Source organism: Pipistrellus hanaki, assembly GCF_964339955.1.
Source record: "Pipistrellus hanaki genome assembly, chromosome: 8".
Taxonomy (NCBI): Eukaryota; Metazoa; Chordata; class Mammalia; order Chiroptera; family Vespertilionidae; genus Pipistrellus; species Pipistrellus hanaki.
Genome location: NC_140510.1, coordinates 44,397,738 through 44,424,386, shown reverse-complemented (window position 1 = coordinate 44,424,386; position 26,649 = coordinate 44,397,738). Strand labels below are relative to the sequence as shown.

The 26,649-nt window shown below is 44.5% G+C and overlaps 1 protein-coding gene across 1 annotated transcript in view; it reads right to left on the bottom strand.

The window, feature by feature from the left end:
• MYO3B (myosin IIIB) overlaps positions 1-25,176 on the bottom strand; it is a gene marked incomplete at its 3' end in the record, with an annotated part of 334,099 nt that extends 308,923 nt beyond the window's left edge. Inside the window, exons 1-5 of the mRNA XM_084892298.1 lie at positions 24,997-25,176; positions 24,136-24,270; positions 15,310-15,414; positions 14,994-15,093; positions 12,832-12,908 (exon numbers count right to left, since the gene is read on the bottom strand). Of these exons, the coding sequence (XP_084748424.1) occupies positions 12,832-12,908; positions 14,994-15,093; positions 15,310-15,414; positions 24,136-24,270; positions 24,997-25,143 (564 nt within the window). The 5' untranslated portion in view covers positions 25,144-25,176. The remainder of the gene's footprint in view (positions 1-12,831; positions 12,909-14,993; positions 15,094-15,309; positions 15,415-24,135; positions 24,271-24,996) is intronic.
• Between the last annotated feature and the right edge of the window lie 1,473 nt (positions 25,177-26,649).

Sequence of the window (26,649 nt, the reverse complement as noted above, 5' to 3'; positions counted from 1 at the left end):
GTCTTTGGAACCAAGAGTAGTAGTCAAAGTTCTTTGATTGCAGGGCAGTTCTCTTTAGCCTTCTTCAGAATAACAAGTTCCAAAATTCCAAACTTGTAAAATCTGGCCCAGTCCCTCTTTCCTGCCCCACAGAGAGCACATTCCTCCCCTCCCCGAAGGAGTGTGCGAGGTGAAACTGCACCCGAAACTTGATAACACAACTGCATAGACACATCATCTCCTCATCCACCGCAGGCTTGGCCAGAGGAGTTCTGTGGAGGCCAGCTGGCCCTTCCCCAGCCACCAGCTAGGAGAGGCAGAGAGAGAACTGTCAGTAGCCCTTCCCCTGTGAAAAGACTTGCATCTCTGGCTGCTGTGAGAAAATCCCAGAGGCAGGCATCTTCGTTTTGGTTTGGCCACCCCCTCACTGGAGAACTTCAGCAAATTATCTAGTCTTCCTGCACCTCTTCTTCCCAAGCAAACTGAGCAACCCTCTCTCAAGGGCCTTGTCTGACACACTGTCTATGACAAGGCTGCTTCCCAAATGGTACCACAATGTTAGTGGTAGATGACAATGGGCCATTGCTGTATTGGTAATACTATCTATTTTTTTTACTTGCTACTTTGAACTTTTTTGCACTTTCTAAAATGTCTACAGACGAGTGAATTATTTCTATAATAAAAAGAGCAAACTTTGTGGGTTTTGTCTTGAAAAAGCAATAAGTATGGAAAGGTTTGCCTTAACTTTCAAGGGTGTATTTCCCTCCTCCAGAGTCATTTGTTGGCAGTTGGGATTCTTCATCAACAAATTGGCTAAAGGTGGTATCTTGATTATAAAATTAGGTTCCCGTGAGATTCAAGCAAGAAGAATGAATGAAATTCCCTTCAGAACTATATCCTTTCCTACTGGAAGCATAAGGCTAATAAGGGTAGTACTTTCACTTTCTCAGGCCTCCATAATCCCATGAAATGCCACATGGTTACAATGTCATTTCAGCCTAGACCAAGGGCAGGGCTTAGGCTAAAGCTACCAAGATAGGAGTGAGATTCATCTTCTACCTCTTACAGAAAGGTCTGGGCTTATATAAGCCTGAGAGAACAGTCTCTCCTAATCTCAAGGTCTTTGTTATCTGAGAAGCTCACCTTTATTAGATTGGATGTGAAGGGGATTTTAAAAATAAGTCAACACATGTTCTCTAGTATCAGAAAACCTAGGTTTCCCTAACAAGTTATTTAACTGGAGCCATTTACCAAATTATATATCAAAGAACCACTGAGATAAAAAAAAATCTCTTTTAATAACATGATTTTAATCAATACTTTCAAACAAATAGTATTATAATAGCACTATCTACCATAAGGAAAAATATGTTTTGCTCATATAATAATTTGTTAAACTTAAAAACGATATCGTTATGCAGACTATTTCATTTTTTCACTAATGTTTTAAAATGTCATTAAAAATGCAATTACATTTGCCTTATATGTTCTAATTCTTCACCTTATTAGAATTGATCGTGAAATCCAAAATAACCAAAGGCCAAAATTAAAATTTCATTCAGTACACAGTTAAAATGCTGTTGTGTCAAGAGCTAAATTCAGCTTTAAAAAGAGGATAAGCAAACAGACCTAAAACTAATACTCCTTGGCTGACCTTGAGCCCAAAAATACAATCACAAACTGTCAAATAAGATGGGCTGAAAGGCAGGAAGGCAAATAGGATTCTTAATTTTGTTTATGTAATTCATGAAGCATAATTGATAAATGTTACTGATGATAAAGACTTCTATTGTAAAATAGAACTGCTCTGGAATTAGAATTGCAGTTATAAATACAGTATCCCAATGGCAAATATTATTCATCAGTTTTTACATACAAATATTTTTAAAGCATTACAAGCTGAAATACTGAAGAAACCAATGAAATATCTTCCTTTGGATGAAATCTAACCTCAAGAGAAGATATATTTGAGATTTGTTTGAGTGTTTTTGCACAGGGGATGTGGACTAATATAACTGAAATTAATTAGGGGGGGAGGGTTGGTTCTTTCATAAAACTCAACTTAAGGCTAGAATTGAGTCTATATGGTGCACACTAAGAAATTGTCAGACATAATTTAAATTATACTGTTATGAAATTCAGAAAGGTCTCTAATGAAAATAAAATATGGTGTTCTACAGACTTTTCTCAGGGTTGTAACATTCTGCTTATGCCTTTAAAGAAATCAAACGAGCTTTGAATTAAAAACACAGAGTACGCTCCCACAACACCAACTTCCCACCATGGCTGGTGGAGGGCAGAAGGGGGCTGGAACTGGGGGTGAGGCCAGCACACAGCACTGATTTTTGCACGTAAATTCCCTGAAGCCCTGGGAGCATGTCACTTATACTTAACCATATGGTAAGCCTCGTTCTCAAACTCAGGACCAATGTCCACGGAATTCCCCCGTGAAAGGTAAATCAATGCGCCCAAATGCTTATATTTGTCCTTTGTACTCAAAAAAACTCTGAAGGAGCACATTTGGAGACCCAGGATAATGTCACTGCTCTCCCTGCTCCAGCAGCTTCCCCACCAGAGATGGATGCTGGAAGGGACCTTAGAATTCATCCGTTTAACTCCCTTATTTCACAGAGGAGGAGGCTGAGGACCTGGGGGGAGGGGTTACTTTTTTGGAGTCATAAAGCTGGTGTGTGGCCAAATGGGGATCAAGGTTAATGGTTCTACCTCCACCCTCCCAAGTGAGGCATCTCCTCAGGTTCTTTTTTGTTGATTTGTTTTTATTTGTCATTTGACATTCAATATTATATCAGTTTCCGGTGTGCAGCAGAGTGGTTAGACATTTACATAATTTATAAAATGAATGCCCCCCATAAGTCTAGTACCCACCTGGCCTCATACATAGTTATCACGATATAGTGACTATATTTCCTATGCTGTGCTTTACATCCTCGTGCTATTTTGTAACCGCTAATTTGTTCTTCTTCATCCCTTCACCTTTTTCACCCAGTACCCTAATCCCTTCCCATTTGGCAACCATCAGTTTGTGCTCTGATCTATAAATTTGTTTCAATATTGTTTACTTTCTTTCTTAGACTCCACATACAAGAGGAATCACATGGTATTTGTCTTTCTCTGTCTGACTTACTTTGCTAGGTGTAATTCTCTCTTGGTTCATCATGTTGTCACAAATGGTCAGATTTCATTCTTTTTTATGGACAAGTAATATTCTATTATATCCATATACCCCATCTTCTTTATCCATTCACCTTACTAATCGCACTCCGTTACCTGCATATCTTGGCTATTGTAAATAACGCTGCAATGAACGTTGGGATGCACGTATCTTTTTTAATGTCTTCAGATAAATACCCAGAAGTAGAATTGCTGGGTCTTAAGTTCTATTTTTTCATTTATTTTAGGAACCGCCACACTGTTTTCCATAGTAACTTGCACTAATCCTGGGAATTTTTATAAGACAAAGAACGATGGGTCATTGCCAAAGGGATTTCACGTTCCAGCAGCCATAGCCACAGTAACTCCCATATATGAGCACATGAGCACCCGCCGTTTAAGCAGATATAGTCCTGCCACCTCTCACCTCCTCTGTCCCCTCACTTTCCCTCCCTTGCCAATGAGTACCCCACTCCTCCCAGAGTACATTTACGGAAAGAATGCGTAGGGGTTCTACAATTCCGTTCATTTACAGCTTGTTAGGTCAGGTATTATTACCCCAGGTAAAGAGACAGACTCAGAAAGGTTAGAGAACTTGTCCTAAGTCACACAGCTAGTGGTCATAGAACTGGAGCATGAGCCCACAGTAAGAAACTAGTGAGGGGAAATGTTTCTCTCCTCCACAACACAGTCTTTAAAAAGGGAAATAGCAAATCAAACAGAATATCTGAGTGTTCCCACATGGTCATAACACCTCATCTGCAAGCAGTCTCTGGATTCTGTCCTCCCTCCAGCTGATGTCACCATGCAAACCAGGATATGCCCTTGGGAACACCATGCATTCCCATCAGTGAGTCATTTCCTCTAACTTCCTAAAACTAAAGAAGGTGTGGAAAAACTTGGGGTATAAAGAACACCGTGAATACTAGCCTGCCCACCCCCACCTGCCCCTGCTTTGACCCCCTCCACACACACACACACACACACACACACACACACACACACACTCACCCCCACCCCAAGGCTCCTCTGGGCTCCCGTTCCTAATGCTGACTGCCCACCCGCCTTTGCTTTTTTCTGACAGCCCAGCGACCATCAGTCAGAGGCAGAGTTTGGCTTTGGTGTGGATTCCCTCTCCTGGGGCTGAGCCCTGTGCCCCGTGCAGGGTAGAGGAGGGTCTGAAGGATCAGGTAATTTGGGACTTGGAGCTCAGGAGGAACGGAGGCTGGCTCTGACATTCCTTTAGGGAACAGCATCGGTTCTTCCTCTTTGATGGATGAAGAGGGGAAACAGCAAGATGGGTGGGAGGACACGCTGGAAAGTTCCAAATGCTCAAGGAGGCCATTACTTGGACACTCCCTGCTTAGTACTGAGCAGGGGTGGGAGGGAGATAAGGGCCTCCTCACGTGCTTCTGCCCCTCTGGGGGCTTCAGCCCTATATTTAGTCCCACCAGGAGGAGGGTGATGATATGTCACCACCCCCTGCAGGGCCAGCCTCCCACCTCCACACTGACACATGGCATATGACTCAATGGCCCTACGGCGTTCCAGCTCAGAAGGGAGCTATCGCTGGATCAGAAGTTAAAAGTTGGGGCTGTACCCAGTCATTTCGCCTTTGCCCTGGGCCCTTCACCCGCCAGGAGACGAAGCGCCTGGGCTGTGCTTCAGGGCCCTCGAAAGCAGAACCGCTCTGGGAAGGCAGGCAGGGTCTGCTTCTTGGAGGCGAGTGTGAGAGACTGGAGGGAACCCGTGAGCACAAACGGCTACAGAATCTCAGAGCTGAATGCCCTGGGGGAAGATGCACAGGTCTTCCAGCCAATCCTCTAAGGGTCTAAGCCCCTTACTTGAATCTCCTGAGTAACCAAAGCTGGCCTCACAGGGACATGACTGGCAGAGGGGTCCCAAGACAGTCAAGAAAGCAGACCCTAAGGCTCAGCAGTGCCATCACTGGCCCTTACTGGGAGCTGAGGGAGATCTGCCTTCCTTCCCTGAGCAGCACCAGCGCCAGGGAAGGGGAGCGCTGGGAGAGGCGCCTCCTCCAGGACAGTAAATGTTCTCCGAAAAGTCCAGGGGACCTTGGAGGCAGAGACAAACAAAGCCGATTTCATCTTCTTACAGACGAGAGCAGGGTAGGGAGGAGTGGGGTCCAGGCGACACGTGCACCTTTTTTAGAGCATGGCACTGTGCCAAACACTTTCAGTGCATCAGTGCGTTTTGTCCTTTGAGGCTGTTTTTCTTTTCCTTTTCATTCTACCGCTTTTAACTTCTTCCCATCTTACTGCTCAGCGATATTCAGAGACGTGCACCGGTTGGTCCTGGATTAAGGGCATAAGCAGATATATCTACAAGCTGTTCCCAGGTCTGACTCCAAAATTTGTTCTCTTAACTTTTCTACCAAAACTAACGCCGTATAAATTAACGCCGTATATAAATTCACTACAATCGCTTTTTAAAAATAAGTGGCAGAGCTAAAACGAAAATCCAAACCTCCAAGTTCTAGTCTAAAGATTTGTGTTATTTTGTTTTTCCAGGTCCTTCTTTGGAGAAGTAATTACATTGACTTCTAGCGTCATGTTGGAATATTACATTTTCCTCAACATATTAGAAAGGATAATCCTTAATTTAAAATAATTTAAAAATTGGAGAAAAACAATTTACATCTTGTCAGGTACACTGGTGGTCACAAATGAGTTGCTCTAGTACAGTGGTTAAGAGAGAGGATTTTGCAACTAAATTTCTGGATTCAAATCCTGGTGACGCCACCTACTAACTTGTCCAAGGACAAGAACCGTGCTTTCTGTGATGTATTTACCTAAAACATTGGACTAGAAATGGCACTGACTTTATAGGGTTGTTGTGAGGATTACAAATGAATTAATTCACAGAAAGCACTTAGTGTTGGGCACATAGTAAGCACTCCATAAATTCTCACTCTTATTTGGAAACCAACCCAGAGTTAGAGTTTAGGGAACAAAATGGTAATGATGGCAATAATATTTCAGCTCTGTCTTTTATGGCTTTTTCAGCCCTTTGACACAAAACATCTCATTTGTCATCTCTAGTCCTGGCAGTGCCAAAGAAAATAGCATCGTTGTATCGTTTAGCGAGGAGTGCCATCATTAATGAAGGCAAGAGTGGTTGCAAAAAGCCTGCTTTGGTGTAAGCTGGTTGCTATGGCAACCATCCCCTGTCAAGGACCCTTTGTCAGGCAGAGAGAGCTGTCACAGCACATCTGTTTCTCTGCTCAGCTGATTAGCTCTTGTTTGCAACAAGAAGCAGATGGAAGTAAAAATGAAAAAAAATAAATTTTTTAAAAAGCAAATGTTTGTTTTATCCACAAAGTCTGCTTTCTAATACAAAAACAGACCTTTGGCTGTTTTGTAAGATGGCAAGATCCTTAATAGACGGGCTGCTTCTCCCATTGGTGAGATTGCAAGTGTAGTCAACCTATAAATTATAGGTGATAGGTCCCTTCATGCACGTCTTTTTAATTATGTGTCTCACACGCTAGTATCAGAGTATTCTTACGCCACGTCTCCGCATGTCTTTGTTGTATGAGCTGTCTCAGCACACATGTTCCACACAGAACATCCCATAGGAACACATGAAAGCAAAAGAGAACAAGGCCAGGGGGGACCTGAATTCTGGGCCACGTCTGCCCTGAAGTAGCATGGAGAGCATCCTCGCCCTGTTTCAGTTTCTTTATCTGCAAAATGGGACTTGAATTCTCAGGCTCTCTGAAAAGCAAAACAGCCCCCATGCTCCCTAAGTTTGCAAATTTGTTAGGCACAATGTTTCCTACGCCTCTTTGGGCCTCATTTTCCTCGGTGATAAAATGGAGAAAATAAATCTACGATAGAGAGCTGAGAATAAAGTAAAATAATATGCTGTAAAAGCACCTTTCCCAGTTCCTGGTGCATTAGTGGGTCCTTAGTAAGTGCAAGTTCCTTCCCACTGCCCATTACTGAGCAGGCACAACGTTCTATTCTCTGACCATCAGCGGGCTCAGGCGCTGGAGCTGGGCTTTGGTTCCCTCTCGCCAGGCCTCACCCCTGCGGTTACCGGACCATGAAAAGGTCTGGGTGATCCCGGGAAACAGACACGCGCCTCTGGGCAGCAGCCATTTCCCATCCAGAATAGAAGGACTGTGAGACTAACAATCAGCACGGCCACACCAGTGCATACAATTAACTTTAAGGTCTGACTCCAAAGGTATGTTATTTTAACATAGTCTACACACGTCCTCAATGAAAACAATAATGGTAACGTTGATTAACCTTGTCTTGGGTTCCAGTGATTTACAAACATTCAGTTTAATTCTTACGTATGTGTGATGGTGGGAAAGGATCGACTACCCTTAAGCCCCTGCCATAAAAAAAATACATATGAACATAAATTAAGCTTGTATCCCTTTTTGTTACAGACAGGATATTATCTGGCGTGTGTCTGATGGTAAATGCTAGCTGAGCAATACCAGTATGCCGGTGGGCGTGGGCTGTTTTGAAAATCCCTCAGTTCAGTGAGTTACAACCTACAGATTTCCGTTACTACTACCCACTTATCCGCTTGGTGTCCCTGGACACTTAGCTTGGCAGAGCCTTGGGTCCCATATGTGTAAGATCAATGCAATGATGCCTAACTGCATCCTCACAGGTAGGTGTGAGCACTTAGAATGTAACATTCAAAGTTCCCTACAAATGTCAGACACTGTTATTCATATTATTTACTATAAGAAATTGGGTGTCAAGAGACAATGGAAGAGAAAAGAGACAATAACATGGCTAATGGAAAGACTGTGTGAGTATAATATAGATAGATTTAGACAGAGAGAGGGAGAGAGAATGAGAGAGAGAGAGAGAGAGAGAGAGAGAGAGAGAGAGAGAGAGAGAGAGAATACATGTATTACAGGCTGAACTCACAAGCTGGGAGACCAGAGGCTCAATGTACACAGAAGGTTGAGGGAAGTAACCTGGGTCAGACACCTCAGGAGATAATAAAAATGCCAGAGAGCAGATAGGACAGCACAAAATTCTGAAGGTGTTGAGGGCCTATGTGAGAAGGCAATTTGTTATGCTTGGTACATTCAGAAAGAACTGTGTATGCCTCAGACACCTAAGGCAGAGAGAGAGAGAGGGGGGGGGGGGGAGGGAGGGAGGGAGGGAGGGAGAAGACAGGAAAGGCTGAGCTCTCCAACTAAGCCAGCACCTGTAACATGCAGATCTGTAGGTTTCAAATGACTGGCTGATTAACTTGGGATTTGGAATTATTTACCATAGATGAGAGCTGCTAAATATTCGGAGAGTTGTTTGGGATTGGATTGTGTCGTAAAAAAAAAAAAAAAAAAAAAAAAAAAATGTGTTAAAGTGCAAACCCCCATACATCAGAATGTGAAGTTATTTAGAAACAGGGTTGTTGCAGATGGAATTCGTTAAGATGACGTCATAACGAATGGACCCTAATCCAAACCAACAGGTGTGCTTACAAGAGCAAGACACGGGGAGAGCGCATGTGACCACGAAGGCAGACAATGGAGCTTGGCTGTGGCAACCCAGAAACCTGCAGCCAGTGGCCAGAAGCTGGAGAGGCAAGGCAGATCCTAGTCACTTTAGAGGGAACAGCCCTGCTGACACCTTGATGTCGGGCTTCCAGTCTCCATGAGACAATAAATTCCAGTTGCTTCAAGCCACCCGTTCATGCTCCTGAGTTCTGGCAGTCTAGGGAACTAAGACAGATTGGGCAAGGCTTCGGCCCCAGAACAGGAGGAGAACCCTCTCAGCTTCTCCCTGGCCAGCAGAGCAGCCCACAAAGTGCAAGGTGACATCGCTTTGTGCCTGCACCTGCCTGCGGATGCTGGGACGATCAGCCACCCCTGCCCCTCAGATACTCACAGGCGACGTTGTCATAACCGCCGAGTCAGCGCCTAACAAGGACGCCACGCAGCTCGCAGGGTGACACAAACGAAATGAAGAACCTGAGGTGTTGATGGCTTACGGGGCTGCTGAATCGATTAGCTCTGGAATCACTGATCTCTACCCTTACTTTAATTTCTTATTGGGTAAGTAATTTTGTTCAGGTAATCTGTTCCATATATAGTTTCTACATTGCCCATTTTTCTTTCCCTCTTAAAATAATCTTTCCTACCCAAACCGGTTTGGCTCAGTGAATAGAGAGTCAGCCTGGGGACTGAAAGGTCCCAGGTTCGATTCCAGTCAAGAGCATGTACCTTGGTTGTGGGCACATCCCCAGTAAGGGGTGTGCAAGAGGCAGCTGATTGATGATTCTCTCTCATCGATGTTTCTAACTCTCTATCCCTGTCTCTTCCTCTCTGTAAAAAATCAATAAAAAATATATTTAAAATCATCATCATCATCATCATCATCATCATCATCATCATCTGTGTCATAGCATGCTACTGACAGAGCCAGTTTGTTGAAAAAAAAAATTTGTACTGATCTGGACTTTAACATTAACCCTTTCCCTGGGCCACACAGTATTTCCCCGCAGCATTGTTTCAAAGTATGATCACACACAGTCCTGGGCCACGCCTAGGATTTTTCTCCGCCTGCATTGCTGAGAGGACACTGCTTTTACCCAGCATTTTTCATCTTTAGTAATATCCAAATGAGGCAGTGAGAGGAAATAAGTGGAAAATGTTAATCATATGAGAGTCCATTCAAGCTGCAGCTTCGAGCTGCCCCAGTGAGCTGTGCACTTGGGCCTCTCGTCAACAATTGATTGTGGGGCGGTCACATCCCATTAGCTACCTGGTTTGTAGCCCAGCCTGTTTGAATTAAATATTGCAGTTACTCCAGCTGGTGAGACAAAAATGGAAATGGGAATAGAAAAAGAAAATTTGGTTCAATATCTCAAAAAATAAAATAGAATCAAGGATGTTTCCGCTGCATTTTCAACACAGAAGCACTGGTCGCCTGCGATGGTTTCATTCCTCTGACAGTGGCCTTGTGTGCATTGCTGTCACAATTAATCTCACTAGCAGTTGCTCACACAGCAGAAGCGGAAGCACAGTAAGGCCAATATGCCATCACATCGAAGGGGTGCGGAGTTTGCCACCCCAAAACATGCCTTTTGGGATATTGATTTCTGTTGGTTTTTAAAAATCCAAATACTCAGAAAGAAACTTGAACCTCCCCCCACCCCTCACAACTGCCTCAATGGCATTTAGGTAGATGACCTGCTCCAGAAAAAGATAAAGCGTCACAGATAACTACAGTTTAACCTGAACCAGGTAGACAGGGAGGAACCTGGCAAGGCCCATTTGTTCAGCCCTCTCTGTGTCCCCCTGTGACTCTGAGAACACCAGCTTCCTGTGAATTAGAAAAGAAACGCCATCTTCCTGGTTATGTCACCCCAAATTTGAGCTGTGTAGCCTCAGTTATGCTTTCCTTTAATAATAATTAAAATCTATAGCCGTAGCCAGTTTGCTCCGCGGTTAAAGTATCTGCCTGTAGATTGAAGGATTGTGGATTCACTTCTGTTCAAGGGCACATACCTCAGTTGCAGGCTCAACCCCCAGTCCCAGGGGGCACATGCAGAGGCAGCCAGTAGATTTGTTCCTCTCACATCGATGTTTCTCTCTGTGTGTCTCTCTCCTTCCTTTCCATTCACTCTATAAAAATCAATGAAAAATATGCTCGGGGGAATTAACCAAAAATTAGTTAATTAGTTAGTTAATTAAAATCTACAGAGAAATTTGCTAATACCACTGTCGTAAAGCTATCCTCAAACAACCCTCCAAATTCATCTCCTCCTTTGGCTTCTTTAACAATGGATTTGTTCCTCCAACAGATGCTTATGAGCACCTACCTACTCTGTGCCGAGCGCTATACTGAGCACTGGCTGTCCCAAGTCCCTGCCGGAGCGTAGAGCCCAGCTGGCAGACCTGCCTGCTACCAATTCCAGTAGGATGGCCCCGGTGCTGACGGCAGGTGTGAGGACTGCGTGGTCATTTAGGAGGAGGAGCCTCAGTGTCGGCCAGGGATAGGGGAGGTTTCCTGGGGGAAAGATGCTTGAGCTGAAACTGAGGAAGGAAATTCCAGGGTTCTCAGGGCCTCTCCAGACAACATAACAATACACAAGAGGGCCTAAGGGAATAATATATCAGGATGAACTTGGAGAATTACTTCGTGTTCACTACTGTTGCGTCATTAAGCGCAAGTAAGTTGGAGAAAAATAACCTGAGATGAGGCTGATAGCAAGGTAAGGGTTGGCACTGCAGGGCTTTTTGATTTTATCCTGTGGTGTTTCTCAAAGTGGGGTTCACAAGATCTCTATGAAAATTTTTGTTTTGTATGGTTTTTTTTCAATGACAATTGTATTAATGATAATAATATTGGAGGGATAGTGTAAAAACACGTTCCAGATCATCTGGGTGACCATTGGCCACACAGTTTCAGGGACCAGACTTACGGTTATTGTTAAGCGGGCACCAAGCCAGAGATGTACCAGTGAGAGGCCAAAGGAGGTCCTGTTTGAACAGAGAGCACCCCAACTGAAACAAAGTGGCGGCGAGACAAGGTCTCCACATGGGACAGGGTAGTTAGTTTGACAAAACAACTTAAAATAATCTGTAATGTCAGGCTCTGAAACATAGTCACTTTGCAAAGGACAACAGAGTTTCCGAAAACAATGTCATTTGCCTCAGTAAATTAAAGGTGCTTACTTGAATGTTACTGGGTTTGCCGTTCTTTTCATAATACATTTTTCTTTTCGTTTTACAGTTCTATGAATATAAGTGATTAGGAGTTTAATTTTTAGTTTTATGGGTTTTTTTTAAACCTACCTAAGAAACATTAAAGATTTAAGTAAACACTGGAATCTGAAGGGTTTTTCTTTTTCTCTAAAATAAGCAAGTATGAAAGAGAGGGACATAGAGAATAGGGAGCCATTGAAAAGAGGTGAGCAGATTGCTGTGAGCCATTTACCGCGTAGGAGGTCACCTTGGCAGACACACAGAAGAAAGACAACCATGGGACAGAATGGAGATGGAAAGAACTCTAAAAGGATGATTGCCTGAGTCCTCTTACAAAAAGAACCCATTGGCTTAATCCCAGAGGGCTGCTCTCAGGCAAGGGCCAGAGTACTGTGGGATTAAATGCTGATTTACCAAGCAACACTGTACCTGTGTGTCACGGTATGCCTTATCTAGCTGGGAGATTCTCCAGACTTCTGCATGCATCAGCTCACAGGGAGTTCCATGATGATGCCAAAACTAAATTAGGACCAAATCCCAGGTTTAATTGAGAAACAAAAACATACATAAGGCTAGCTGCTATGTACCTTGCAACAACAACCCCACAAAAGAACAACCAGGAACACTGCACATAGTTCCAGTTGGAGCTGAAATCTGTCGCTTCATCAAGCCATGTGTCACCGGGGCTGCATCTCTCCAGGGAAGGTGACATTTTCTAATTTACATAAAAGTTGGATGAGTCCAAGCCAAGACCCTTGGAGAGAGCTGCATTTTCTGGAGGAGGCACTTTTTTTAAATGCATGAAGGCATCCTGTTGACTAGCTGTAATCTAGCTTTTCTGAGATCAAGTGTCATTGTTGTCACTCATCAAACCATAACTCTCACAGTTCAATGAGGATAAAGAACATTTTGTGAAACATGTGAATTTCCCATAAAAAGTCAACGCAAAGAAACAGATACCCTCTACTTACCTCAGGGGCCATCCAGAAGGGGGTGCCAACAGATGTGTTTCTCCTTAGACGTGTACTGGTGAGCTGAGCTGACACACCTATAAGGCAAGGGCGTCAGAATTGAGCAGTAAGCAGAGGATGATGCTAGACAAGGGGTTGGCAAACTTTTTCCATAAAGGATCAGATAATAAATAGTTTAGGCTTTGTGAGCCATATGGTCTATCACAGCTTCTCACTTCTGCCATTATAGTGCAAAACCAGCCACTGACCACGCATTTACCAAAAATTTACTCATCGATGCATGTAATTATCACATGTCATAAAATATTCTTCTTTTGCTTCTTTTCCCAACTATTTAAAAATGTAAAATATATATGTATACACACACACACACACACACACACACACACACACACATATATATATATGTATCTTATATTCTTAGCTCAAAAGTGATACAAAAACAGGAGGCTGATCAGATTTAGCTGAACCCTAGTGTGCCGACCCTGTGTGGGAACATTTATCACTCTATTCATATCACTGAAATTTTTTTCCTAATAAGCATTCCTATCAGTATTGCTGCAAAACTGGAATCAAAAGAAAACATTGACAACCAGGATCAACCAAAAATATATTCCTATCATATTTCCAATATATTTCAGGTGATTTCTTTCTTAAAATGTTTTTCATTTTATGGAGAAAGAAAACTGGCATGTGTTATCTATAACAGAGCATCAGTATGGACATAAAAAGTTCCCAGTGCCTTATCTTACCTAGAAAACTAACGAGAAAACTGTGTTTGTCAAATGGGAAAAGAAATTGACTAAGTTATTATTATGTAAGGCTCAGTGTTGAGGACCTGAATTTCAATATAATTCTAATACACTTTATCTGCCTTAGCCTTGAGCCAGCTCTCTTTATACCAGCACATTTGTGGACTTATACCATTCCTTATATAGAAAGAGGAGCGCAAAACTTAAAGTGCCCGCCTCTATTTTCCTTTGCTTGCTCTTTAGAAGATAGGCCAATACACCTAAGTAACTTCATTTATTATTTTTTAAAATATTTTTTAATTGATTTCAGAGAGGGAGGAAAAGAAAGGGACAGACAGAAACATCAATGATGAGAGAGAATCATTGATCGGCTGCCTCCTGCACACTCCCTACTGGGGATTAAGCCCACAACCCAGGTATATGCCCTTGACCGGAATTGAACCCGCAACCCGTCAGTCCCCAGACCGAAGCTCTAGATACTGAGCCAAGCCAACTAGGGCTAACTTCATTTATTTTTGAGTAATTTCTTTTGAGCAAATGATTTGCTGATATACTTTAACAATGAATTCTTTCTTACCAATAAAGCAAAGACTACTCAAAATCATTGGTCTTTTCTCCCCCTATTGTTAAAAAAAAAAAAAAAAAAAAAAAAAAAAAAAAACCACACATTTTTTAAAATGCTTCTGCAAATTTATTCTCATTATTTGTAACAATCATGCTAGAGAACTAGCTGTTGTTGAACTCATTTAGAAGATTAAACCATTCAATAAACTTAAGAAGGAAAACCAAGCGGCTTGTTGGTTTGTGAATATCAGTACATGAGTGTTGCAAGGGGATATTTAATAGTTCTCTGGCCTTAGGTCATTTTGCTCTGCATTTCTTCTCACACTTCCATTTCCTGTCAATGTTTCCAGTTCAACCAGCCTCACGTGTAGCAGCAATAATCACAATTTACAGGGAGGTTAGTTCCCAGACCCAAAGGACTAGTTTACCTTCTGCTCACTGGGAATAAGTATGCCTAAGGCTAAAGAAAGTCATTTGAAAAACCAAACTGCTTTCTCTTTTCATATGCAAATGAAGAAATGACAAAATGTAAATTATGGACGGTTTGCCCTGAGACATGAAATTCTTCCCAGAAAAGCAAAAAGGTTTTCTGTCAAATTCTTCCTTTGAAACACTTTTTATTTTCTCTCTTTTAATAAAATTGCTTCTAAAGCTGAAAATAGATTAACGAACAGCCTCTCTTGGGGTGATCCATCTGGTAAACCCCCCACTCGCCAGCCTGTGTTTGATGGGAAAGTCCCTCGGCCTGTGGCGCAGCACAGGGGCTCCAGCCTTCTGAGACGGCAATAAATTGTTGCCTGTGGGTAACTGCACACATCAAGAAAACAAACGACAAGCAGTCATTACCAAAGTCAACGAGCTTAACTCCTCCTTCTGTTGTCAGAAGAATGTTATTCCCCTTGACATCACGGTGGATGATTCGGTTATTGTGCAAATGCTGAAGGCCCTGCATGGCATCCCACCACCACCGGACAGGAAAGAGGAAGGGAAATTTTGCATGGTTATTTCAAAACAAGCACAGTGCCATTAGGAATCTAACACCCCTGCTGTTACACACCTTTTATGCTACGGGGCAGTTCCCCCTTGTTAATGTGAAATGGGGATCCAACCCATGACAAATTGCCTCTTTTGCTGTCATCCCCAGAACACTGGACTTTCTTACCAATAAGGCTCCATATAAGATGTATGAGATCACTGCTTCGTCCAACCGCTGGCCAAACATGAGTAGACCTTTGACAAGTTCCGTGACTGAGCCCCCGTTACACAGCTGAAGAGGAAATGCAGGAGAGAGAGAGACAACAGCAGAATACATGAAAAAAGAAAAAGAAGATAAGAATAAAAGCCCCATGTAGTAAAATAAATTTGCAGATCACAAAACTCCAGGTAGAAATAATTAACTTCTAAATTCCATTACACAGCTAAATCTAGTTGTGTGTGTGTGTGTGTGTGTATGTGTGTATGTGTGTATGTGTGTGTGTGTGTGTGTGTGTTCAAGATAATAATTTATGAGTGAAAGAGCATGTCCAAAAAGTTGATTTTTTTTTTTTTTTTTTTTTTTTTTTTTTTTTTTTTTAGTTGTCAAATGAAATGTAAAAGCACAAGTCATTATTTAGAAATTCAAATGAGATGGCATGGTGACCTACTGGATATTGGATGTTTTCATTTTACATAAATATTGTTTTTTAAAACAAGCATGTTGAGGATAAGAACAGACCAGAAGTGGCAACATGGATGTCCTTGATATTTGGGCGGGAACACATTGCATCTCCAGTCTTCCTGCCTGCCATCCTGGCCCCACAGGCAGCAGAAGCCCACACAGCAGTTCTTCCTAGAGTTGCCATTGCATGTCAGATTTATGGAGTGGAGTTGCAGCATTTGTGTACACTGGGATTATTACAATTCCTTATAGCCTGCTCATGGTTTACAGGAGATTCAGAACTTTATGCTCCATTTGGGAACAGGGACAAGGCTAACATCTGAATGAGAAGGTCAAAGAGAGTGAGACCCTCATGATAGGAAGGAGCATCAGGGACCAGGGACATGGGGTGACATGGAAAGGCAGACAGTACAAGGACCTTAGGGAACACCACACAATCTGAGGCCCTGATCTCACTGCCATGGCCTCCCATGAGCATTTGCTTATATGCAGATCCAGGTGCCACTCAGGGAGAGGGAACGGGAAGAAAGAAAGAAAGGCTCTAAAAATACTAGTCCTTGCCCAAATGTCTGAGCTTTGTACTGGCCTGTGAAAGTGGGATATAAATACTAGAATTTGCCTCTTCCCCCAAAAAGTGACTCAGTGGGACTGAGTTTAACAGAATGAGTTAAAATTGGTTGTCTCCTCTAGGCAGGCCAGAGACTCAAGAACAAAGTTGGACTCAGTTACTGAAAAGAAAGTTACCTCTTGGGTTCTCAATAGTTTGTGACTGCCCAGTTCATACCCATAACGCAAGCATGAGTACAACACAGTCTCTGCCCTCAAAGAGCCCGCCACCACAAATGCACACATGAGTAAGTAGGAGTGTGGCATGTGGAACCAGGGTGTGCCTGAGGGAGAAGGGTGACACGGAAGAGGGAATGGCAACCTCTGCTGAGGGATGAAGGGGGACAATCTGAGAAATCCTCCTAGAGCAGAGGCTTCTCAACCTTTCTAATGCTGTGACCCTTTAATACAGTTCCTCATGTTGTGGTGACCCCCAACCATAAAATTATTTTCGTTGCTACTTCATAACTGTAATTTTGCTACTATTATGAATTGTGATGTAAACATCTGTGTTTTCCGATGGTCTTAGGTGACCCTGCTATCAGTTCTCAACCTGTGGGTCACCGCTGCTGTAGAGCCTAAGACCATCAGAAAACAGATATTTACATTACAATTCTAACAGTTGCAAAATTACAGGTATGAAGTAGCAACAAAAATAATTTTATGGTTGCGGGCCACCACAACATGAGGAACTGTATTAAAGGGTCATGGCATTAGAAAGGTTGAGAACCACTGTCCTAGGGGATGTAACATTTACAATGAGTTTGAAGGACAAATGAGTGTATAGAAAGTGAACAAGAGAATGAACATCCCTGAGAAAAGAATATCATGTGCAAAGGGAACATAAAAGAATGGGGTGGAGGGGAGAGAATTCTAAACATTCTGCTATTGTTGGGACAAAGAGCTCTAGGGCCCTAGGGAAGGTGGGAAACAGAGAATGACAGGTCTGCCCTGCTAAGGGGTATGGGCTTTTCTGCAACACACACATATATGATAGTAGCAAAATATACCATTAGATAAGAACAGTACGCTATGGACAGGTTTTAGGCAGGACGACTCTGTTCAGACTTGTATTCTAGATTGGAGGATGGACAGAACAGGAAGACGCCAGAAGCTTGACCTCTGTCAGGAGGTACTGAAGCAATCATGAAAGACAGGGTCAAAAGGTCAGGAGCCATGGGGATGAAGGTCGGGGACAGAGGCTTTTATGAGTCAGGATAGACAGGGACTTCTGACCAACCATATGTAGAAAGTGAAGAAGAGACCGTCTAGGGATCATGTGAAAATAAGGGAAATATTAGTACAGTTCTTGTTCCTGTAAGGCCAAAGCAGTTACAGGAATGCAAGGCACTCAAACACCTTCTTCAGAGCCTCTTCTCAGCCTGGCTCCTCTCTCAGGGAGGCGGGTGCTTTCCTGAATCGCAAGAGCCCTATTAAGATCCACCCAGGGAAAGTCCACATTAAGTACTGGGTGACAATCCAAGCTAACTCAACTCTGCAATTTTCCGTTGAAACCTCATTTCAGCCTCTCTCCTGCCCTCGTTTAAACGTGGCCATTTTTGCAACAGGAGCCTATACAGCAATAGTGTATTTAGGCAGCCAACTTATAAACCTTCTTCTTAGCTCTAGAACCTTGAAGGGATTCAGAACAGCCATTTTTGTCAGCAGGATCAAAACTAAGCTGTGAGTTTAAAAACAACAAAAGGATCTTGACTCAGTCGGTGCCTTTGGCTCACTAAATGTCAGGGTTTAAGAGCGGTCTGACTGCCACACACAGGCACAAAAATAAGCATATAATTAAACTGCTCAGGGAAGCTTGAGAGGAAATTGTTCTGCTAAGTTGATAAGCCGCCCAGCAAAGTTTTAAAGGGCAGCCCGTGGGTTGTAGAGAAAGCACTTCGGGTACTTGGATATAAAAAGGAAACCGGGTGCACACTGCAATTGTCGGACCGGGGAGAATGTTCAGTGAACTGGACTGAGCATTTTAAAAGCCTGGCAAGAAACTGTATTTAAATGTATCAAATATTGCCACCCACTCTGCCAGCATTCAGATTCAAATGGAGGTGTGTTTCCATGTCTGCATTCCTCCCGACGCCCTCAGCATTCAGCAAATGCGGCAGCCGGGTGCATCTAGAATTTAATGAGCATTTTGCTCTGAACCAAGAAAAATAGAAAATCATTTACGTATCACATCCATTTTCCAAAACATCATTGACTATTGATTCGATCACAGTATGTGCATTTGCTAAGATGGTCATAATTTCAAGCAATAAAATGTTCCTTGCTCAATTAGCCTTCAGCTTTCCTCCATGTTATTAAAAAGGCCGATGCCACACAATTGCCAACCCTTTATTCTAGTCAAAACTCCAACTTGTAAGTAGATCCTGCACTGGCACGTGGACTTGACCTAGTCAGAGTGCAGACTTAAGAGAATTTCCTCTCAGTGTCCTTCGGCTCAGTGGACTTCCTCTGTCAAGGATGTTAGGCTCTATACAGGGCATGAAGCAAAAGCCAAGGGTCCTCAAAATCACCCTAGAAGATGCCTTAAGAAGCATGCTCTGGGCGATGTCCCTCTCTCAGGAAGGCCAGTACACTTACATTTTCCCTCCACGCTGTTGGGAACAATTGTGTTAGTTTTGCTGACACCAGGTGTAGCCACTGGTTTGAACCTAAAAGAATGAAAACGATGCAACCTGGAGTTCTAGTCAGAGTAGGGAGATGTTCACGTCACAAGCCGTACAGGGGCCCCAGAATGCCCACCTCCCACCTCAGTCTCTCTCCAGGAGACCTGCTCCCTGAGCAGAGCAGTGGGTGGGCAGAATCACTCCACTCCTCAGCTTCTAACTCTCTCCTGCTTTTGCTGAATACATACAGCACATGTATGTAGGACACAACTCTGTTCCATTTCAAAGTCCCTCCCTTCTCCTCCACTCCCAAGTGTTCTGTGCCTTCCTCCTGGCCCCCAGCGCTCCAGCGACTCTCATTCTAGAATCCCACCAGAACCTGCCGTCTGAATCAGTGCTTTCTAACCATCGCTGGCCAATCCTATGTTCCAGACCATCAGAGCCCTGCTGTGACCCTGGTTTGCTAATGTGATCAACTTGATTCATGCCATAGTATCCACCGATGAAAGTGCAACACTTGCAGTGATATTCAGGCCTATACTGGACTTTCTAGAGCTTTACATTAAAGAAAATATTGGACAAAGGTGTCCCCCCTCTCACCCCCTACAATCAGCTTATTTACTGAACTTATACATAGATGTCTGGGAGAGAAAAAAAACAGATTAAAAGTATTTTTTTTAAAACTGGTTTAAAATATAAGAAGGTTTTTGTTTGTTTTTTGGGATTTTTTTGTTTGTTTGTTTTTGTTTTTCTTATTTTTTACATTTCAGCCTCATTTACTAGTACCCTCGCCTCCAAACTAGTTAAGTTGAATATATGATTCATGCTGAAATTAATAGTATCTACCTGGTAAAGATTTTATGCTGAAAGGAAAAAAGAAGAAATTTAGTTCATGTCTTAGTGCAAACTAGGTGTGTTTTCCTTAAAGGTTTGAATTCTTATTTTATTTAATTTAGACGGACTTATAGACTTTTTTAAAATGTAATATTAACTTAGAATAAAAGTTATTCAGGAATTCTCCAAACATTATTCTGTGGGAGGGCCTTCTCTGCCTATCTTTCTGATACAGAAGGTGCCTGTCATAAAGGGAGCTTTGCTTTCTGCCAACAATTAGCAATGAATTTCAGAAACGATGTTTCCATTTGGTTTTGTTTTCAGAGCTGTGGTGATTTAAGGGGGCTATTAATAACATTTTCCTATCCTTTAGAATGGCTCCGTGGAATAGCTGCTCACTGGTCCTTTCAGCTCACTCAGCAAGGAAACAGCAAAGGCGACATAAATTTCATCTCAATATGCATGATGAGGAGAACAATATTAAACACATCCTAATCTTACTGTGTGAGTCTCCTAAAGCACTCCCACCAAAAGCTGCTGAGGGCCCTGGCTCAGTGGGTTGGGCATTATCCAGGGCACAGAAGGTTACCGGTTTGATTCCAGGTCAGGGCACATGCCCAGATTTCAGGCTAGATCCCTGGTATGGGGCCTGCAGGAGGCAGCTGATCACTGGTTCCCTCTTTCATTGATGTTTCTCTCTCTCCCTCGCCCTTCCTTTCTCTCCCTCTTTCTCTAAAAAAAAAAAAGAAAGAAAGAAAGAAAGAAAAAGAAGAAAGAAATAAAAAACAAGATTGCTGCCAAGGAAGCAAAACTGTCAAGGTACTGTGTGGACATCATGGTCTGTCCACTGTGTGTGAGAGAGACCAGAAACTGTGATCCCAGCCAGAGAGCCCAACTCTGTTTTTCTGGTTTTGGGTGTTTTATTAAATATATATGTTTTTATTGATTTCAGAGAGGAAGGGAAAGGGAGAGAGAGAAAAACACCAATGATAAGAGAGAATTATTAATTGATTGCCTCCTGCATGCCCTACTGGAGGTTGAGCCTGCAACCTAGGCATGTGCCCTGACTGGGAATCAAATGGTGAGCTTTTGAGCATACACTGATGCTCAACCACTGAGCCACACTGACCAAACCCAACTGTGCTCTAGGACCAGAGACAGCAGCATGTGGTGGGACCCAAGTTCGGTTCTCCCCCCAGTTCTGCCATTTAGCTCGTTATGTGTCTGGAGACCTGTCACTCCTTCTCTGGGCTCCATTCCCCAACAGAACACAAGGGGGCTGTCCTGAAGAAAGGCCGAGGTTTCTGCCAGGTGTAGGAGCCCAGAAATCCTGTTTCTATCTGCATATTGTGGGCACTGGACACTCTTAACCACCCAGAAGCCTGGCATAGAGGACCCCTTCTGGGACAGAAAGATCTGAGGACATCTGCTTCCCTCTACAACCAACTTTGCAGGGATCAAAACAATCTGCAAGAGGCATAAATGTCAGCTGAGGTTTGCATAATTCAGTGTCTCAGGGCAGCCTCATATTCTACCCGGGGTCAACCCGAAATGCAAAGACAGCCTGCAGGGGAGCATATGCACAAGGCTAAGTGAATAGTTCCGGGCTCCTTCTCATCTCCAGACCATGCGTGACCCTTTCGGGCTGCCTTGGCCATGCCTGGAGGGCCTGCCTCCGGTCACTCCTCATCGGGAAGAGCATTTACTCTCCAGGTGATCACAGGTCTCAGAAGCCCACCTGCCTGCCTGGTCACATCATGGGGGAGGCCTCTTTTCAGGCCCTGGAAAGTTCCTAGAAGTTCCAGTTCTCCATATTTAAATACAAAGCCTTTTTGAGTCAGGGGATAAAAATGAACAGAAACTAAAATTTCCTGATCACTGTCTCTCCGTTATTAAATTACCAGTAGCCTGGTGCATGAAAAGTCATACACTGGAGGGGGTTCCCTCAGTCCAGCCTGCCTCCTCTCACAGTCCTGGAGCCCTCAGGGACAGGAGACAACTCAACAATCAGGGGAAGGTGACACCCCATCACACCTCTGCTGGTGCCACTGCCAGCAGTGCAAGCCTCGGCCAGCCCTGGTTACCTGAGCCTCAGGCAGCCCTGGGCGGCTGGGCAGCTGCCATACAAGGCTTTCCTGTGCCTCGGGCCAGCCCTGGGCAGCTGGGGTGGGGGGCCTGAAAGGACTGAGGAACTCCAGAAGCAGGAGTGGCTGAGCCTGCCTGAGGGCAGGCCCAGCCTTGCCATGTGCCTGCTGCCCCGGCAGGGCTGAGGGAACTGGCATCACCATCTTTGAGGGTGTGGCAGTCAATTAGCATATTCTCTCCTTATTGGCTGTGGGCACTGCCATCTTTGAGGACAGGCAGTCAATTAGCATATTTCATCTGTATTGTCTATGGGTACCACCATCTTTGAGGGCAGGGAAGCAATTAGCGTATTCCCTCCTTACTGGCTGCAGGTGTTGCCATCTTTGCGATGGTGTGAGGATCAATTAGCATATTCCCTCTTTATTAGATAGGTTAATGAGGTCTAAAACATGGAGATCTTACAGAGCTGAAGAAGAATATAATCAGAGGCCCTAGAAACACTACTTTCCATGTCCCAAGAAAAGCAACGTTCTAAAAATCAGTGTTATGCGAGAGCTTTATTGGCAGGATAAAATCTGCAATGTTTTCAGGGAAGGGAAGGGGAATAATAAAATCGGATACTATGAGAATGTGTTAGATGACAACCAGACAACTAAACAAAGATGATTTCTGAAAACCAGAACGCCTTACATCTTTATGTTCTGAGGAAGGCAATTGATGTGACAGAAATGTTCAAATTGGTTTTCCTGCAGATTATCCCATTTGAATATAACAAGTGAATTCCCCATACATGGTTGCCATGGAAACAAGTCTATATTTCCCAGACCCAGGCCCTCCCAGAGCCAGGCAGGAGATGCGAACGAGAAGCGCTAGACAGCGAACTGAGGGCTGGCCTCCCCTTTGGTGCTTCTCTCTTACGGCTTCCACGTGTGCCCACAGGCCCCTGGTCCCCTGGGTGGCCCTAGGCACAGAGGCGCGTGCTGGTTCCGAGGGGCAGGGTCCAGAACAAAGCAGGGTGACCTTTGGGAGCAGGAAGCGGTAGACCTATCCTAAGATACTAACTTCACAGACTGTCATGATTGTGCCTGCCATTTAGTCCCGTTGGGTTTGTGGGGAACTGACTCTTGCACATTCAGTCCCACTAATGAGGGAGAAGGCGGACACGATGGATGCAGTGGCACTCCATTCAGATTCATTCCCTCTTCAGATTCCCTGCTGGGAAGGAATATCGCCTGTTCCCAGCTCCCAGCAGCACAAGGAATTGCCCCAGCCTGCAGGGAACTGCTGCCTCCCCTTTCACTGCCCCCCCCCCCCACACACACACACACACAACCCTCAACCCTCAACCCAAGGCCACCCGCCCAGCACAGCACAAATCCCGGGCAGCTCTTCGCCCCCAGAGGACGGGCTGAGGCCTCTGTTGGAGACGCTGCTGCTCGGTGCCTCCTTGCCCAGGCCTGCTTCCTCTCTCCCTTCCAGGCCCATCTCCTGCATGATCTCGCCAATAACCCCGCTACACAGCCCTCAGAATCTGTTGTGAAAAAAACCAATCTAAGCTGAGGATTAATAAACATAAACGGGCTAATCCAAACTGGGTGAGCCAAGTAAACTTTGGGCTAACAGTTTTTGAAAATGAGTTCTAATCACGTTTTCTACAAAACGTTCCCAATATAGGGAAGAAAATAATCTTTTCCAACTATATTCTTGTAGGCACTCAGGAGCAGGAGAAGTGATGATTAAAATTCTGAAGCGGAGAAACATGCACATTTTCAGCACACCTGTAAGGACTGGGGAGGACAGTGACACGCCTGATAAGGTACCTGGGACACACAGGAGGGACCGACTTCCTCAAATGCGTGTGGGACAGTGTTCAGGCTAACACATACCTGTGTGCCCTGGGAGCTCTGTTCCAGTGGAGGGTTCCCCAACAAGACCCTCTTACTTGCACCAAAACCGGTTTGGCTCAGTGGATAGAGCGTCGGCCTGCGGACTGAAAGGTCCCAGGTTCGATTTCGGTCAAGGGCATGTACCTTGGTTGCAGGCACATGCCCAGTAGGGGTTGTGCTGATTGATGATTCTCTCTCATTGATGTTTCTAGCTTTCTATCCCTCTCTCTTCCTCTCTGTAAAAACTCAATATATTTAAAAAAAAAAAAAAAAAAAAAAAAAAAAGACCCTCTTACCTCCAGCACCAGCCACAGCTGTCCTCCCACGCACTCATCCGCTTTGTAAAACATCCCATAGAACTTGACAACGTTGGGGTGATTAGGAAGAAACTGCAAAATGTTATACTCTGCTTCGATCTCTTCATCCATATCCTACACAGGGTTAAAAAAAAAAAAAAGTGCACGCTGGATTCAGCCTGATGTGTGAGGAAGGGCACCGGCATGATGTCACGATCAGGTGATCAGCGAAGGAAGCACGTTTACTCTGCATGTTTAATGTTATCACTACCACATCTTGAATACATCACACTATAATAGCAATAAAATGTCTTTATTATATCTTTTTTTTTCATTAGCAGTATTATTATAGATTTTTTTTTAAATTTAAAAATGTCCAAATTTTCAAAGCAGTTAAGGAGAGGTTGCTTGAAGGGACCGGACACAGGCTAGGTCACCCATAACCTCCCTGGGCAAAACGACGTCCTCACTGTAGCCTCGGCGGCGGGGCTCTGAGATAAGAGGCCAGGCGAGGTGATTAGGGACCACAGGTGAGGGTCACTTTGTAACTTACAGAGAGCGCAGCCTCTGTGTAAGCCCAGGGAGTGACATACATCACTCTTTTCCAGAGGGTATCTTTAGGAGAGCCAGAGGGCCAAAATCCAAACAATAGTAACCTGGACAAGAAACAGAAAGTCAAGGAAGGTTTAAACTCCCAAAGGAGTCCTGTCACTCCGATGAGCTGACAAACCGTGACTCACTTTGAGATTTCATGCCATTCCTCGTGAATAGCATCCCTATAGGAAAGGAGTAGGGAAGGAGCGGGAAACGCAATGGGCATGAAATGCTCCACCGTGGTAACGACGGGCCTCCGTCACTTACACTGATGGGATCCAGAATTTTCACTGCAGCCAGGCTCCCATCTCTCCTGTTGGTTACCTTGTAGACCTTGCCGTAGGTGCCTTTGCCGATGGTCTCTATGATTTCCCAGGTGTCCGTGGGGTCTGGGAGCGATTCAAACCCAAGCATGGTGAGGTTGTAAGGAAACAATCCATACAGGTGTTTCCTGGCGAAGAGAAACGCTTATTACAGGCAACAGAGCGCAGCACGGAGGGCAGGGGGCTTTCAAAACAAGAATATTTTTATTTTGGAACCAGCAGCCTTGTGGGACTTTTTCTTTTCATTTTCCTTTTCCATTTTAAGGGAAAAAATTTTAAAGGGATTTGAAGCCTCTTTAAGAAATGAAGATATAAGTTAGAGGTTTCTAAAACACTTTTAAAAACACGACTTTAAGAAGGGGGGTTATGTGAATACTGAGGAGGGAGAAAACAGGCTAAAGAGGATGTCTGCATAGCTGGACAGTTGTCCTTCTAAGCTGCTGCCGGGAAAAGCGTCTGCGAGCCAAAGGTGTTAGATCTCCATTTCTCTTTGACGATCACTGGAAACCAATCTCCAGCCTCCGTGTGCAAGGTCTGGGCTGCCAGGAAGGGTTTGGTGCCTGCACCAGGTATCAGTCAGTGCACAGCAACCACTGCCAGCCAGGTCCTGAATCCTACAAGGATTGGCCAAGCTCGGACCCGTCAATACACCAACAGGCTAGTGTGGGAATCACACTGAGTGGCTAACCAGGAGCCACAAACTCGCTTGGCCTATTTAGTAAGGACACAGCCCTGTGCAGTTTATGTTCAGTTGACATTGAATAATGTGGGGGTTAGAGGCCTCCCCACTCCCCCCACCTGCAGAGTGGAAAAATCCATGAAAATCTTTGAACTCTATGGTAGGCCCTTCACATCTTTGATTCAACCAACCTCAGCTGGGAATGCAAAAATAGGACGTCAGTCTGTGGGCAGTTGGTTGGATCCATAGATACAAAACCCACAGGTACAAGGTTGACTCCATTTATTGGGGGGGGGGGGAAATCCAAGTATAAGTGGACCCACGCAGCTCAAGCCTGTATTATCAAGAGTCAGCTGTACCTTCAGCAGCAGCAGCAAGGTCACCCAAGGTTGATCCCCTGGAAAAAAACCCTCAAGTTCGGTTGCTCCCCGACTGGATGAGGGGTCCCAACCCCATTCTGCTTCAACCCCAGGGGAGAGGCTGTCAGGCTCCCACAGCAAGAGCCATGGCCTCCAGGCCCCGCACAGGGGCTGGTGTCCACCAGGGAACACACTCCTGCCCCAGGCTGGGCACTCCAATCTGCACTTTAATTATTCTCCAGGCTGCTTTCTCTCCAGGCGCAGCCTTCTGCCCTGGCACAAGAACCCACTTTTTATCTTCACCCTTTCTGATAGGGGAGCACTTCAAAGACGCGGAAAACCATTACCCAAAGAAAACAAAATGCCATCATCCGCAAGGCAGAGGAGCAGGCGCTGGAAGGGAGCCAGTCTCCCCAGCGCTCGCTTGGCAGGCACACCCCGCTCCGAAAGGGCCTGCAACCAGCACCTCAAGAGCCCAGGCGAGGCTCCCCCTGGGCTGAGGCCCAGAACCCACAGGGCCGGCTGGTCAGATGGCTCCTGCCTTCCCTCTGCGGGTTTC